Source organism: Diadema antillarum, unplaced genomic scaffold (assembly GCF_040938485.1).
Source record: "Diadema antillarum isolate AM-2024a unplaced genomic scaffold, OU_Dant_1.0 seq00002446_RagTag, whole genome shotgun sequence".
Classification (NCBI taxonomy): domain Eukaryota; kingdom Metazoa; phylum Echinodermata; class Echinoidea; order Diadematoida; family Diadematidae; genus Diadema; species Diadema antillarum.
Window position 1 is genome coordinate 1483 of NW_027273053.1, and position 16217 is coordinate 17699.

General features: G+C 38.3%; 1 protein-coding gene across 1 annotated transcript in view; it reads left to right on the forward strand.

Moving 5' to 3' along the window:
• The first annotated feature begins 1516 nt into the window (after positions 1–1516).
• The window catches only part of LOC139714810 (uncharacterized), a 30787-nt gene continuing 16086 nt past the window's right edge, over positions 1517–16217 (forward strand). Inside the window, exons 1-9 of the mRNA XM_071626465.1 lie at positions 1517–1590; positions 5076–5223; positions 6937–7062; positions 8106–8249; positions 8673–8755; positions 9222–9335; positions 13320–13367; positions 14228–14298; positions 15020–15092. Of these exons, the coding sequence (XP_071482566.1) occupies positions 1567–1590; positions 5076–5223; positions 6937–7062; positions 8106–8249; positions 8673–8755; positions 9222–9335; positions 13320–13367; positions 14228–14298; positions 15020–15092 (831 nt within the window). The 5' untranslated portion in view covers positions 1517–1566. The remainder of the gene's footprint in view (positions 1591–5075; positions 5224–6936; positions 7063–8105; positions 8250–8672; positions 8756–9221; positions 9336–13319; positions 13368–14227; positions 14299–15019; positions 15093–16217) is intronic.

Genomic DNA, 16217 nt, shown 5'->3' on the forward strand with positions numbered 1-16217 from the left:
ACTGCTCTGTCAAACCGGCAAATTATGCATCTTCATGCCATTTTTTGAATGTAAACACTAACAGCCTAAAGTTATAGTACAAGTATTTCATAAACTAGTATTTATCACCGTTAACTCGTGTGACATATTGCTAACCTAGAGAAAGATGTCTCCAATGTTATTCTGTCGTTGTTTTGTTTGTATGTGTGTGTATGTGTGTTGTTGGGTTTTTTTATGGGGGGGGGGGGGGGCAGTTCCAGGGTTGGGATTTGCCGGAGTATACAGTGTACAAGTATAGAGAGGGTAGAGAAACAGTTCTTGGTTCAAAATACAACATTGATAAAAAGTTTGTTGGGGGTTTTAAACTGTCTTGGCAAATAATCTCTTCCCCAAGTATTCACTGCAATTTTCATTTTCATGCAACATTATAGTCAGAACTGAAATTATCAGATATTTCACGGGAGGTTACTAAGTATTGTACTTCTACCAGTGATGGGATTTTTTTTAAATTGTTTTATACTTAATCACGAAAATTTAAGATGAGGCCATAATCGAATGTAATTATATACCTACTGTTTGGAATTGTGATTGCGATGGATATCATCGTTTTGGTGGTACTAGTATACACATTCCTGAAGGACTGGTGTGTGTGGAATCGGATCCGCGCAAGGTAAACTGATGAGCCTTCGGAGTATTGAAAGGACCTGTACAAACCTGACGACATGCTCATACCTCACATTCAAGCTTGATGCTTCTTCACATTTCTAGTCCTAAATATAGTTCCTTCCTATCCCTCTCCCTCTTCTCCATTCTTCCTTCCTTCTGCTCCTCTCTTTTTCCCATTTTCTCTTTAATTTTATTTTGCTTCTCGTCTACCTCCATGTTCTGTACTGCCCCCCCCCCCCTCCTGTGTTTCCTGCTCCAGCTCCTCCTCATCGCATCCTCCTCCTCCTCCTCGTCGTCAGCCAGGGGCCCGTTGCATAAAAGTTACTATTATGGTTACTTTGCCATCCAATGGTAACTACCATGGCAGCAATACTCAACAGCCAATCAAAATAAAGAATTCCATGGAAGTTACCATTGGATGGCAAAGTCATAACTTTCATGCAACGGGCCCCTGGACTGGTCCTCTTCCAATGCATGACATGAAAAAAACTGAGCATCGCAATGCACTTGCTGACACAGGAAACACGAGAGGGCGCTTTTGCAAATATTTCATCCAGCATCGCATCATCCTGATCCTGCGTTGATCGTCTCTTGAGCGTTACCTATCCGATTCCCTGCTGTACTTCACTTTCAATTAAAGAAACCGTACGCTTACATCTTTGTCTGTAGTAAAAGCTCCAAACAACGTCTGCAAGGATAGTAAATTTCCGTCCAACCTGTGGGGTAACAGAAGACAGAAGACTGAATCTGTTGCAGCATTTCCCCAATTGAATTGACAGGAGGTACCTTCGCCGTGGTGACAGCGAGCAGGCACAGGTTGGAGCAGGCAGTGGCAGTGCAGGCTAGCGCTAGGCAGGCACACGGCAATGCAATGGCGTTTCAACGCCTGTACCGTGTGAAAATGGAAGCGAAAGTGTAACCATGCCAACAATACACGATTTTGAGGTGAGTTACTCGTTGTGAATTTTGTTACTTTTGACTGTTTCGTAAAGGTCATCAAAATGGTAACTGCATTTATTTACTAACATTAATGTAAATAGATACATGAAAACCTTGTTGGGCATGTTTGGCTCTTCTCTTTCTCGACCCTCCGGCTGTAGCTGTGCTCTGGCTTCTGCACTCGCGGTGATGAAACGTTCAGTATTGTTCAGTCCCATATATTGTTAATCTTGTCTAGAAATCTATCGCTCAGTCGCTATGTTTTCTTTGTCCCATTTTTCACAAAATTGCAGAAACGGGAAGACGAGAATTGCTCCAATACTTAATAGATTTTGTGTGCAATCTATCAAGCTGAGCCTTGCCTGGGGCTTGTAAGTAAATTTAATGTGTGACAAAATAGGGATAGGGATTTAATGACGAGTCAATTTCACTAGCTAACTCATTCAAACTGTATTAATTGATACTCAATGATAGTAAATTTGTACTTAAATAAACACACAGAAACCATTTTGTTAAACGTTAAAGGGGAACTCTTGCAGATTTTCAGACTTTTACAATGGAACAACTAGGGTCTAGTTACTAGACATATTCTAGAATCTATATGTGACCCGCTACTAACAAAAGCCAAAAGGATCCTAAAGTCGCTGACGGCCAAGCCGAGAAAATCGAGTTTGAAGTCACATCATCAAAATTGGTCAAAACAATTGGATTTCTGTTTTTGGCATAATTTTGTAATCTAATGTTTTATCTATCATCTGCCGAAATTTTGAATCTTAATGATCAAATTAAAGGCAAGAAATCAACGTTTTTCTGGTCCATGATTTCCCGACTTTCAACGTAACAGAAACGTGTCCGAAGATTTGTATTTAGCGCCGCAGCTAGACCCCGCCTCTAGCAACGAGGGAGTGATCTTATTGGTCAGTGCGTGGCATCCTGATTACTGATTGGTCGTGCGAAGACCGCTGACGCTAAGCTTGAATGAACATCGCGGAGGTCACTAGGAGCATGCCTTCTATTGTCCAGCGATGAAAACTGTCTCGCCTCCCTTAGAAATTTTATCATGACAGCGTCGGAAGGAGAACTTTGAAGGCGTTTTTCTCCAAACTCTGATTTCCTCAACCACTTGACATGCACTAATAAAAGCATCAATATCTCCGCAACCGAGTATTTTTATGAAGTGTGCTATATATGAAATTAAAGTAGAAGAGTTAGGGAATAATGTCATGCCATTTTCAGAAAATTGTCCTCCTCCGACTTTCGGATCCTTTTGTTGTAGCGGGTCACATATTATTGTAAATTGGTTGTACTGGCCACTGGGTACGGAATTTATAGTGAGTAAATTTAGTCCAATACCGTTATAGTAGGCGTTAAGTCTGAGTAAATTTACTGATTGGGATAGGGAATAGGAATGTTTTCAAAATTTGTAACAAATCGCAATGAACGAGGTCAAGGATGATGACAGCATGGAGCAGCTAGCAGCTACAAAAGCTTCACCATAATAAGAATGCATGAGTTGGGGCCCAAGGAAGCAGAACAGAAACAGAAAGCTATGCATAGATTCTACACAGTTGGCCTTGTTATAACTATAAGCAAGCGGTACCATAGAAACTTATGGGTAAACTCGGCCCCCAGTGCGCGCATTACAAGTGGCAGAGTTTATCAGCTAGGCGGAGTTTACCCATAACTATAGTATATTTAAAGGAATTGCATTGCTATAGACACTGTCTAGTACATTTCTGAAATATCTGAACCTCCTACAGTAAAGTCGTGCTCATGCACATGCATTCCTATGGTGAGCCCCCATCACTCATGCATTCTTATGATGAAGCTGCTACCTTTTTCAGTGTAGATTTCTAGTCTGTTTGGGGTTTTCAGAGTATTGATTTCTCTGCTCAAGGACCAACCAAAGTCCACAAATCTAAACATAGAGCTGTTGATATTTATGTAATACATGATGTGAAATTATGAAAATTGCCTGAAATTTTCCTTTAATGGTTCAGGATCTTCTTATCGTATTCTCACATCATCCAAGGTCAAGCTACATAGGCCCAGATTCCTCTTCAAAACAAGCATACAAGTCAAATTCATCTTTGTGATTGGCTGCATAAATTTTTGAATATTATTTAGAAGGAGAAGAAGAAAAAGAAGAAGAGCCATCACAACTGCATTTTAGAGATCATTTGAGACTGTACCCCACGTATGCAAAATTTTGCATGTATTTTTTTTTTGTATTTAAACTGATTTTAAGTTCAATTCTAGGCATTATTATTTTTTGTTTTTAATCGACAGTAAAGATTTCTTGCGTCCACTTTTTTCCCCCTGTTCAGGATTACAGCTTTTCAGATGATTCATTCAACTCTGATATTAGTGAAGAAGAACTGAAAGTCAGTGTGCCGCCGACACCAAGAATATTATTTAGAAGGAGAAGAAGAAAAAGAAGAAGAGCCATCACAACTGCATTTTAGAGATCATTTGAGACTGTACCCCACGTATGCAAAATTTTGCATGTATTTTTTTTTGTATTTAAACTGATTTTAAGTTCAATTGTAGGCATTATTATTTTTTGTTTTTAATCGACAGTAAAGATTTCTTGCGTCCACTTTTTTCCCCCTGTTCAGGATTACAGCTTTTCAGATGATTCATTCAACTCTGATATTAGTGAAGAAGAACTGAAAGTCAGTGTGCCGCCGACACCAAGAATATTATTTAGAAGGAGAAGAAGAAAAAGAAGAAGAGCCATCACAACTGCATTTTAGAGATCATTTGAGACTGTACCCCACGTATGCAAAATTTTGCATGTATTTTTTTTTGTATTTAAACTGATTTTAAGTTCAATTGTAGGCATTATTATTTTTTGTTTTTAATCGACAGTAAAGATTTCTTGCGTCCACTTTTTTCCCCCTGTTCAGGATTACAGCTTTTCAGATGATTCATTCAACTCTGATATTAGTGAAGAAGAACTGAAAGTCAGTGTGCCGCCGACACCAAGAATATTATTTAGAAGGAGAAGAAGAAAAAGAAGAAGAGCCATCACAACTGCATTTTAGAGATCATTTGAGACTGTACCCCACGTATGCAAAATTTTGCATGTATTTTTTTTTGTATTTAAACTGATTTTAAGTTCAATTGTAGGCATTATTATTTTTTGTTTTTAATCGACAGTAAAGATTTCTTGCGTCCACTTTTTTCCCCCTGTTCAGGATTACAGCTTTTCAGATGATTCATTCAACTCTGATATTAGTGAAGAAGAACTGAAAGTCAGTGTGCCGCCGACACCAAGAATATTATTTAGAAGGAGAAGAAGAAAAAGAAGAAGAGCCATCACAACTGCATTTTAGAGATCATTTGAGACTGTACCCCACGTATGCAAAATTTTGCATGTATTTTTTTTTGTATTTAAACTGATTTTAAGTTCAATTGTAGGCATTATTATTTTTTGTTTTTAATCGACAGTAAAGATTTCTTGCGTCCACTTTTTTCCCCCTGTTCAGGATTACAGCTTTTCAGATGATTCATTCAACTCTGATATTAGTGAAGAAGAACTGAAAGTCAGTGCGCCGCCGACACCAAGTAGTAGGGGGGCTTCCCCCTCCCATCGGCCCAAGTCGGGCAGGAGGAGTGCTCAGAGGGAGAAACCGCGTAAGTTGTGTTTGTCTGTCTGTCTGTCTGTTTGTTTGTTTGTTTGTTTGCTTGCTTTGATTTGTGCCTCAAAATGAGTCCTGTGAAATCACAATGAAAAGTTTGATCTACAAGTTCCTCAAAAGATGATGTATGGCCTCAAATTTATTTCCAGGTTATACTCAGTGTACTGATATGTTCTTTGAAAGGCCAAAAATATGTTGTAGTTTTGGCAATATTTTGAAATACAATACATGAGGTGCCATCTGGTCATGTACATGTAGATACATGTATATAGATTTAAAGTTTTGATCTGATAAATGTCATTGTGTGTCCATGAATATTTGCTAGAACTTTTTGTAATTTCAAAATATACTCTAGTAATGTCCTCTTAATTGACATGTAATTAATAATAATAATGATAATACAATACATTTTATAAGGCGTTTAATACGGATGTTTCTAAGAGCACAGTTTACCAGAAAAATTAATATTTAGTCCAAAATAATACAAAAATACAAATACAAAAATACAGCAAATAGATACAGTGTATAAATGCGATAAGTACTGAAAATCAAAATCAGTGTACACCTCCATCGACCGACCCACAACTGTACCATTCCAAAGGACTATCTGCTAAAAAGATAAGTTTTCAGCAGAGTCTTAAACTGATTAACGGCAGTAGCTAGATGTATATAGGCAGGTAGAGAATTCCAGAGAGAAGGGGCAATTATAGAAAAAGCATGATCACCATATTTTGTGGAAGTACACTGTACGAGGTCCAGGAGTCAACTGCATTGTAAAGGATGAACGGAGGGATCTTAAGGAAGTAGTGGAACGTAAAGAAACGAGATCTGTGACATACTTGGGGGCTTGCCCATTCAGGATTTTGTAATTAATAATAACATAATTTTTGTGTTTTGCATATATTCTATTTGAAATTTAACTTGTGTTCTTTGTTTTGGAGGCCATCTTTCTTTCCCTCTGTCCTCTACTCCCCTCCCTCTATCGCACAAGGTAATAGATATTGCGCACTGTAGTTATCTGTGGTCCCCCAACAGGAAAGCATCATAATCTACGAAAGAATTCATAAACGCGGAATGATGTCAGTATTAACCCCCTGACGTTTTGCTTAACGGATCTTTGGCATTCTGTTGCAGGCTTAATCATGCCTGCATAGAGTGCTTACAAATTAATAACACAAGTTTGTAAACCATATCCTGGCAATGTGTACAATTCTGTAAATTGTAGGACATTGTAATTCTAGTAAGTGTCAGTTAACTATTATTTCCTCCTCATGTATGGTTGAGACATGGACGGCAAGTACACAGACACATTACCATGTAATTGTGTTGATGATCGTACATCTATGAGTTATAATGTTAATGTCATGATATTGATTTGTCACTTGAGTGACACTGTGTGAATACCAGTTGTATTGTCACATACAGTATGCAAACAGACATTGGAAGTACATACTCAATGTCACAATATGAAATAAGCTAGAAAACCCTGGAATGATGATGAAACAGCATTAATAGAGCACCACATTTCTGTAGAAACATTCAAAGGCAATCAATGGTCAATGATCAGAGGAAGTCAGTGGATTATGTTGTGTTTTTTTTTCCTGTTGCTTTTGTTCTAAATGCAATAAAAAATTAAGGCACTTATGGATTAGCCAGCTCTCATCTGCTTTACTTACACTGTTTGCTCGATTGTCAAATTATCTTATAGCATCCCCTTACCTCGGCTCAGCGGGGACAAGGAAGCCAAAGAACAAGCCCAGCAGATCTGGGAGTGCACCGGGACTAAAGTCAGCCAGGGAGTACTGGTTAGACGGTCTCAAGAGCGGCAAAGGAGGTCAGTCTTTCTACCGTATCTGTGCCAGGCATATAAGAGTCACAGCAGACTCATTGCATTTCAAATGTTCAACATCCAATGCACATCCAGTTATTTGGCAGGTAGAAATGACTATTGCTTGGCACAACTGGACTCCTAAATTCTACTCTTCAATAACAGTCCAGAAGCAGCTACATTGTCAACAAAAACAGCATGAAAAAAAGACACCAACGAACAAACAACAAAGCAAAGCAAAACAAAACAAAATGAAATTATACTTAGCAAACTGTCTCAGTTTACCACTCTCATGAAGCATTCACATCTTTCTAAAAGTTGTATGAATAAAATGCTCATGCCTACCCTATTATAACTTGTTTTTTAGAGGCTCTACCCATCATGGCTACAACTAATATATGTGCCACATTTCTTGCGGGAAACATAGAGACAACTTGAATAGTGTGCTGCGGTATTTAAATGGAGCCCACTTCATGAGGAACTTCACAATGATTTGATATCACTGCAGCAAGAAACAGCCAGTTGTCTAGCTTTAAATTTTTGCCATGGCAAGAGCAGTTATTATAGCTAACAGTGATTATATTGTCCTGCCATGGACATTTATGCTACTAAAACTTTGCCTGTATGTGTTTTCGGGAAGTATTTTTGGACTTATTCCATTTGAACTTCAGAGCTTTTATTTTTACTTCATTACTCCCAAGTTTACATGACATTGCTGAAAGAAAAGTTATATATTTGTAAATATATATATTTTTTCAAATTCCTGAAAAATGATATTTACTGTTAGTAGATGGTTCAGGAAAATTGTCACCATCATATTCACAGACAGATACCTTACTATAATTAAGACATTCTTGACACATGCTATAATAATGTTTTATGCAACATCAAAACTTGAATTCTGAACAATTTCATCATTCTTGATAACAGGGTGGTGTCTATTGATAACAGTGTTAATCATTTTGAATAGTCAGATCAGACACAAGGGCGCTCAAGTCGGTCAGAAGACAAAATGTGCTCATCAAACATTAACCTTATTCTTCCCCCAGGTCTGACAGGTTGCGCCAAGAGCAGTAACTACCTCGGAGTACCCAAGAAGTCTCAGGCATTCTCCAGTACCAGTGACTACCTGAGGCAGAAGGTACTCAGCATGCCACCTAGGAAGACTGGCAAGCCCAAGGCAGTGGTCAGCGGTCAGTCATCTCCTAAGTCCTTTCTTTCAGAAGTCATCATCCGCACTCACCCATCCTCCATTCATAGCTGCCCCATTTATGATGCCACCAACACAATACTGGGCAGGGTCTAGACATAAAAGTCAAGTCTGGAGTTACAAAAAATGTGTAGCTTAAACTGAACCCAGACCCAGAGACTGTGTGAATATCACACCAGGCAGGGGAATTCATCACCTTCTATGTACACTTACTCATCATGACAACCATGAATAGTAATACTGACACCTAAAAAAAAAATGGTTTTCTGTGATAACAACAGCACCGCCATATCATTAGACAACATTTTTCCAAAAATGCTGATTTATATATAATGTGTTTGTGAGGTTTGACATTCATAACATTTGTCTTCCATTTTCTCTCTGTGACCTGTTGCTGCTCTCATAGACCCTGTCCACAGGAATATGAAGGGTGTCCCCGCATACAAACCTCAGGAGGACATGTATGACGACATCCTCGACCTGAAAAAGGTATTAAAAGCTAATCACATTTTAACAGACTCATGGCCTGTTAGTTCCAAAGAATGAAGCTTTTCTAGTCAATGCTCATAGAACACAGATATCAACAGGATAAGAAGTGAACGGATGGAGCAAAACTGCAAGAAAAAACAGATTGAGTCGGTAGCTCCAAAGAGCATTTATCAAAAGAGGTTTATAGTTTGTTTATTTGTTTGTTTGTCATAGGTAGAGAGATAGCTGTCCAATTTGTTATGCCAGATGAATCACGTAGGAACTGTTAATTGCAAAGCTTTATGGATACTTTCCATTATCTCTAAGTAAACGAGGTAACCTGTCATTTTGCACATTCTGTACACAAGATTGTGCTCTTTGAGTTATTCGAGTCCATCATTTCTGCTTTCTATTGTGAAAGATTGTAAAAATGAATCTTACGAGGTATAAAGTGTGAGTCTGTGAACGCTTTTGCCTTCGTTTGCAGCAAATAAATGCCCTGAGAGCAGAAAATGATCTTGTGAAGGCCAAGAATCAGCGTCTGGAGGATGATGTCATGAAGAAAGAGAAACAGATAGACCAGCTCCTGGACCCAGCAAAGGTTAGAGACATTTCTTGGGCATAGTCTTCTTGTCTGTATGTCTGTTTTTCTGTTTGTCCAGCTGTAGCAAATCCATCTGCCCGTCTCCATCTTTCTACATCTCTCAAAATCACAAACTCAGATTCTTTATCGGCCGATGATAGCACCGAAAATAACTTTGTAAGTAACTAACATAAATATCCAATGCATTTTTTTTTTTTCAACAGGGGTGGGGGGTGGAGAGGTGCTTGATATATTTCTCTCCGTCTTTCTTGATTTCTTCTGTGGTGTGTTATCATACAGTCGTGAAACTCAATTACACAAGACTCCTGTCTGTCATTCTTCCCTTCTGTCTATCTCATCTTGCATATACAGTCAACCTCGCCTAAGTCGACCTCGCACAAGTCGAAAACTCGGCCAAGTCGAAGCTCCAGAAAAGTCCAGATTTTCTCTTTAATTATTTCTTTAAAATAATCTTTCACAAGTGGAAGTTTTACAAGTCGAATTTCGCCTATGTCGAAGATAATTTCGAGTCCAGATTTGTGTAAATACATGCTATTTCCCTCGCATAAGTCGAAGTTTTTTTTCCCCATACGTCATTCAAACATGGAAGTGAGCATTCTTTCATTCTTTAATAAACAAACGAAGGAAAAAACGCACTACTTTTGTAATGAAATACTCCCATGGGTCGAATACAAGTTAATCCCAATATCCCTTGTACATGTATACTTGATGTCCAGCTGAGAAGAACATAAATCACATGTAATAGGGGTAGAGGCAAGCCATGTGCGGGCGTCACAGCAGGGTTTTGGGGAAAAGGGGAGAAGAAAAAATCCTCACAATCTGGTACAAGCCACCAATCTCAATGAGTGGCGAATGTTTGCGAGCGTAGCGTGTTCAAAATTTCTTTGCGACAACAAAAAATGTTTCCGACAATAAAAACAGTCTGCGAGTTTGACTGTATTTGTTAACGAATTTGCTTGCAAATTCCCTAGTATTCTCTACGCTCGCAAACATTTGCAGCTCAGTGAGATTTCTCGGAGCACGCAAACGATTTGCTAAGGACACGAATGGCAAAATCCAACATTCCAGGAAGTTTTTATCCGAATGTGTTCGGACAATGAAGCAAAAAACAAATCAAAAACACACATTTTTGCGCAGTTTGTGCCAAGTTCTCTTGATGTATGTGTAAATGTCGCGTGTACTTTCGCTAAAATACGGCCAGTTCCGTAAACGAAAAACACGCGTCAGAAATGCAGCCATGCAAATTTCTCAATAATCATTGGAGAACGATGTTGCCAAGGAGATTGATATAGCTGTCTTGAGTTGTAGATTTTCTCTTTCCTGTATTTCTCCTTTCTTTCCCTTTCATTTCTCCGTTGCGTATGTGTGTGCAGACTGTTAAGTTAGGTTTTTTTTTTTCTAATGACCTAGGCTATACCCCGCAATAAAGAAGCATCTTTTTTTTTAGGTTCCCCCACACATTATCTTAAGTTTCAAATATAATGTCCGCGTGCATTGGAGTAATTTAAAGTGTATTTTGGGATTTTTTTTATATCAAAAATTTCGTTTTCATATACAGGGTATAGTTGCTTAACCCTATTCTAACTGGGCTATTTGAGACCACGTTTTTACTGAGGGGGGGGGGGGGGGGGGGGGTCAATTTGACCCCCCCTTCAGATCTCGGCCGCTGATCGTGCGATCGCCGCGAAATTATGCCTGAAGATAGAGCTGGATGTCAATTACAAGATTACATGGTCATACAATAGAAAAATACTGCCTTTCCATTTTTAATGAATTAATTATGCAAATTTGTGCATGAAATCATATTTTCACCTATAACTCCATTAAAAAGACTGGAGGATTGCTAAATTTTTGTTTCAGAGTTCCTCAAGACACATCGAACAATTTTCGTGAAAAAAAATAGCACAATCGATATCAATTTCTTTTGTTTTTTATTGTTTTGTTAATTTCTTATGTATTTTTTTGTTTTTTCGACCTTTTGTTTTCTATTGTTTTTTTGCCAAAATTTGTTCCAGGCATTTTTTCAGGCTTATCTACACTAGAATTGATTAATTTCAATGGTTAAAAGTTGAAATAATCTAATTTATATCAATTTAACCAAAAAATACAATTTGCACTGGATTTGCACACGATATCATGAATTTGAGCTGTTTTTTGGTTGACATGCATATGCAAAACATTACATAACTTCAAAACGGTGTACCCGGACGTCGCAAATTTGGTCTCAAAATATGCGGGAGACTTCAATGAAAAAAAGTCGTGAAACGACGCGGCAAAATCTTTGCGCGTTGCGAAATCATGGGGCGAAACGTCGAGGGGGGGGTCAATTTGACCCCCCCCCCCCCCCCAGTTAGAATAGGGTTAATGGGTGGATGTACTACGGCAGTATTGCTATGATTTTGTTTTGCAGAAAACCTTAGAGCGTTAAAAAGGTCAAACATGAAACATGCGACAAACGTTCGTGAGAATGTTTCAAAAGGTACATGAACAGGTATTGCAGTTATGACGTAAAATGATTGGAAGAACTTCGCGGATTTCGCGAAACATACACAAGACATTTTCCAAAGTTTTGGGGTCTGTTTGGGGTTTCACGAAGATTTTGCAAACATCGTGCACGTCTGATGAATGTCTTGCCACAGAACTCTATACAGTGTAGAGTTCTGTGGGTCTCGCACATAATTATGACAAGACTTTAAGACACTGCATTATAAAAATTCATCGGGAAATATCGCGAAACATCCGCGAGATATTCTCCAAAGCTTCGCGGTCTGTTCGGGTTTCACAAAGATTTAGGGAACATCGCGCATGTCTAGCGAAAGTCTTGCGCTATGACGAGACATTAAAGACATTTTTTTAAACAAATCACGACCAACAATGACTTATTTTACGGAAAAGGTTCACAAAAAAATTCTAATTGTTTTGAAATTTTTGCTGAAATAAAAACGACATCTCCAAACAAATGACGACGCCCCCGAAGTCCCGCGTTCGTTTGACGATCTGTGGCAGACATTAGGTGCAACGCATTTCGATTATCGCAGTCCAATAATTGAGCTTCAGAATTCTTTTTTAACACTTGAACAAATCAAACACACTAATTACAACATATTACTACCATCTGCTGTAATTTCGCGGCCAATAAAAACATAAAAAGACACTGCATTATGAAAATTCGTCAGGAAATACAAGTCGAAGAAAAATTCGACTTTCGCGGAAGTCGAATTTCGTGTAAGTCGAAGTGTTTTCGTCGGTCCCAATAGATTCGACTTAGGCGAGGTTGACTGTATTCGTGATATTACCTTCTTTCTTCTTCCTCTGCTCCTCTGTCATATGCTCTCTCTCTCTCTCCCTCCCTCCCTCCCTCCCTCTCTATCTATCGCACCTTTTTCTCTTCCTTTTTTTTCTTTTTTTATCTTCCTTATTATATACATGTATCATTCTCCAGTTTTTGAGAATATAGACCAGATTTTGCGTTTTAATTTCTCTCGCTTTTCTCTACATATCGAAAGGTCCGAGGCAAAAAAGACAAACAAAACCAAAACAACAGCTTGTGTCTTTTAACTTGCCCATGGAATAATGCGTCATTAGTACAAAAGACCATGCAGTGTTGACATTTACTCCTACCTATAAAGATGTAAATTGTTTGGATAGTTTTGCTTTCTGTTAAATATTGTTTCATCTTCACAATTTTTGTATCCATTTTTATTACAATAATGCTGTTTATATTCCTGAATAAGTGTATGCATGATTGCTTTGTCTTTTATTATTTTTTTTTGGGGGGGGGAGGGATGGGACATAAGTGGCTATATTGTGATATAAGCTTATTCTTAGGATTTATTTATTTTTTTATACTGTCTGTAACAGATGTAATGGAATGTGAGTCTTCTGAAATTACTGTGAATAGAAATGGTAACAGCCCTTCACATGCTTAGTGCCACATGGGGAATGACACTATATGGATGTCCTATTTTGATGCTCTTTCAGAGTGACATCAGGATGACACTGAACAGCCGACAACCAGACTCTGCAGCAGTGAGTATTGAAAGGCGCCATGCTCTCCTAGCTAGTGTATACCGGTACACCATGCATTTAGCGAGTGTAGTTTTTTTGTGGATTTGGACTTCATGACAATTTTGCAAGGGGTTAAATTCACAATTTTGGAGTACAACAATGAACAGAGAAATGCATGCCTGCACGTCACATTCATTTTGGAATCAGACTTGATATTTTTGTATGTTGTTGAATTGCGAATAGTGCCTGACTCGCAAAATTCAAGGAAATAGAAACCCCAGGAAATATTTTGGTATATGCAGTATGTGGTTGCCATGCACACGATATTAAAGACATAAAAAGTTATAATGAGGAACATTTTTTACAGAAGCTGCAGGCACAATAAATATTGAGAATCCTGCAGAATGAGCAGTGCAAATTTCATTCTGCAAAGCGATTTTACTCAAACTACAGTCTAGTAAAAAGTTCACATTAAATCCATATCATTTTAATTAAACACAGCATTCTTAGTATATTAGCCTATACTTGATTATGTGAAAAATGCAACAAAAATTATAATGTCAAGAGACCATGAATGACTACAGAAGAATTACTTATTTGAGGGATACATCATACTTCCTATCACTTTTCATATGGCAGCAAAGATATGGTTAGAGAACTTAATCTAGAAATACTTGAAGTTGGTTCTAATGATTACAAAGTATACTTGTTTCTACATTTTTTCCATTTTGGACATGTTTGCATTACAGAATATATCATCATTGTTCCATTCAAAATCAACTAGGTCAAACCCCATTCATTGTAAGTTTGAATGACATGTGAGTATAGAATGTGATGTTTTGTATCTTTTCAAATGCTTGTTTGCTTCCTTTTTTATACAGAAACTGAATAGCCTGAAGCAGAGAAACCTGAAACTGGAAATGACACTCAAAGATAAAGAAGCAGAGCTCATGTGAGTACCAATGAAACACATTTGTAATCATATTTCATCCAGATAGGTTATGGCATGCAACCTTTTGAATTGAATGTTAAACATCTTTAAAATTGAAATGTGGCAAGCGATTGCTGTTATGGACACTGAACAAGTCACCATGCCGAGAGAAAGTGATCTATCACTTGGTCTACTCCCACTTGGTCTAATAGCCATTTTGTCTCAAGTACATCCACATGGTCTAATCCTGTTTCGTCTACAACCAGTTCATCTAATGACCATTTAGTCCAAGTGCCACTTAGCCTCATTACCAATTTGTCTACTTCCAGATAGGCTATTCCCATTTTGTCTAATACCCACAGTTTATTAGACACAGTGGGGGAAAAAAAATCCAAGGACTCAAAATTGCAATGAGATCATCTGGTCATTAGATGAAATTAGCCAAACTGGGCATTAGACCAAGTGAGGATTGGACCAAACACACATTAAACAAAATTGATAGTAGTCCAAATGAGTTTAGCGGTAGTGGTGTTAGATGAATTGGGAAGTAGACTATCCGATATTAGACCAAGTGGCAATAAACACCAAAAGAATATGATGGTACAGGCAGTAAGAAGGGGAAGGGAAGGCAGGTGAGAGAAGAGAAAAAGTACTAATTGAAAAACAGATTCAAAGTCTGAAAATATTTACCTGTGAATACTCAGAAAATCCTCCTAATCTAATGACCTGTTTACGCCACCAGGAAGCTGAAGAATGACATGAAGGGAACCAGAATGGAGGAGATGAAGGTTGCCATGGAGTCTTTCTACCAGGAGGTCAGTGACATTTGTGACCTTTGACCCTTTTGTACTGTCGAGCTTGGGTCATTGGAAGGGATCATGAGTTGACATTATCAAATTTGGCATGAACTGCGATGCTGTGAAGTGTCACAGAATCAAATAGCAGATGCAAATATTATGAGAGTTGATTGTTTGAGAGATGCAATTTTCTGCCTTATTGTATGGAAATTTGGGATTGTAAGGAGTAAAAAAAAAACAAACAAACAAATGTGACTGTGCTCTGCCAATCAAAACCAGGTACTAGTATCTCAAGATCTGAGTATGTTTTTCTGTCTGCCACTTAGCCCTCTCCTTGAAACTCAATCAACATCCCTCATATTGAAACAGACCAGCTTACTGGAATATTTAATATATTGGCTGTTACTTGCTACGGTGCCTCTTGTGAGGTGGTTTACTGTATCTATCTGATGTCATTTTTATGCCTCCGCAACGAAGTGGCCGGAGGCATTATGTTTTCGGGTCGTCCGTCCGTCCGTCCGTCCGTCCGTCCGTCCGTCCGTACGTCCGTACGTCCGTCCGTCCCGTTTTGTTTTTGTCGATATCTCAAGAACCGTGTGGTGGTTTTACATCAAACTTGGTATGAGGGTATATCCTTGGGGGATAATACTTTGTGTGGATTTTAGGGTCACAGGGTCAAAGGTCAAAGGTCACAGGTTATTTTGTGAAAAAAAAATTGAAATTTCATGTTTTTCTCCATATCTCGCAAATGGTTCAAGGTATCTTCATGGAACTTAGTATATATGCTTGTACTGATGGGCAGTGATTATATAGGGAAGTTGGGGTCGTGGGTCAAAGGTCAGGGGGTCAATGGTCAAGGTCAACTCCTCAAAATATCACTACTTTCCTTAGAATGCAATATGCCTGAAGGTTTTTTTTTTTTTTAAACTTGATGTATGGCATGTATTACCCATTATATATTTTTGGGGAAGTTTCTTGCCAAAAGGTCAAAGGTCAAAGGTCAAGTGAAAGTGCTAAATTGCACTTTTTCCTCCATATCTCGAAAGTAACTCCAGGTATCATCATGAAACTGACATATTTATGCATGTTCAACCTAACAGTGATTCTCTTTGGAACTGTGAGGTCAAAGGTCAAAGGCCAGGT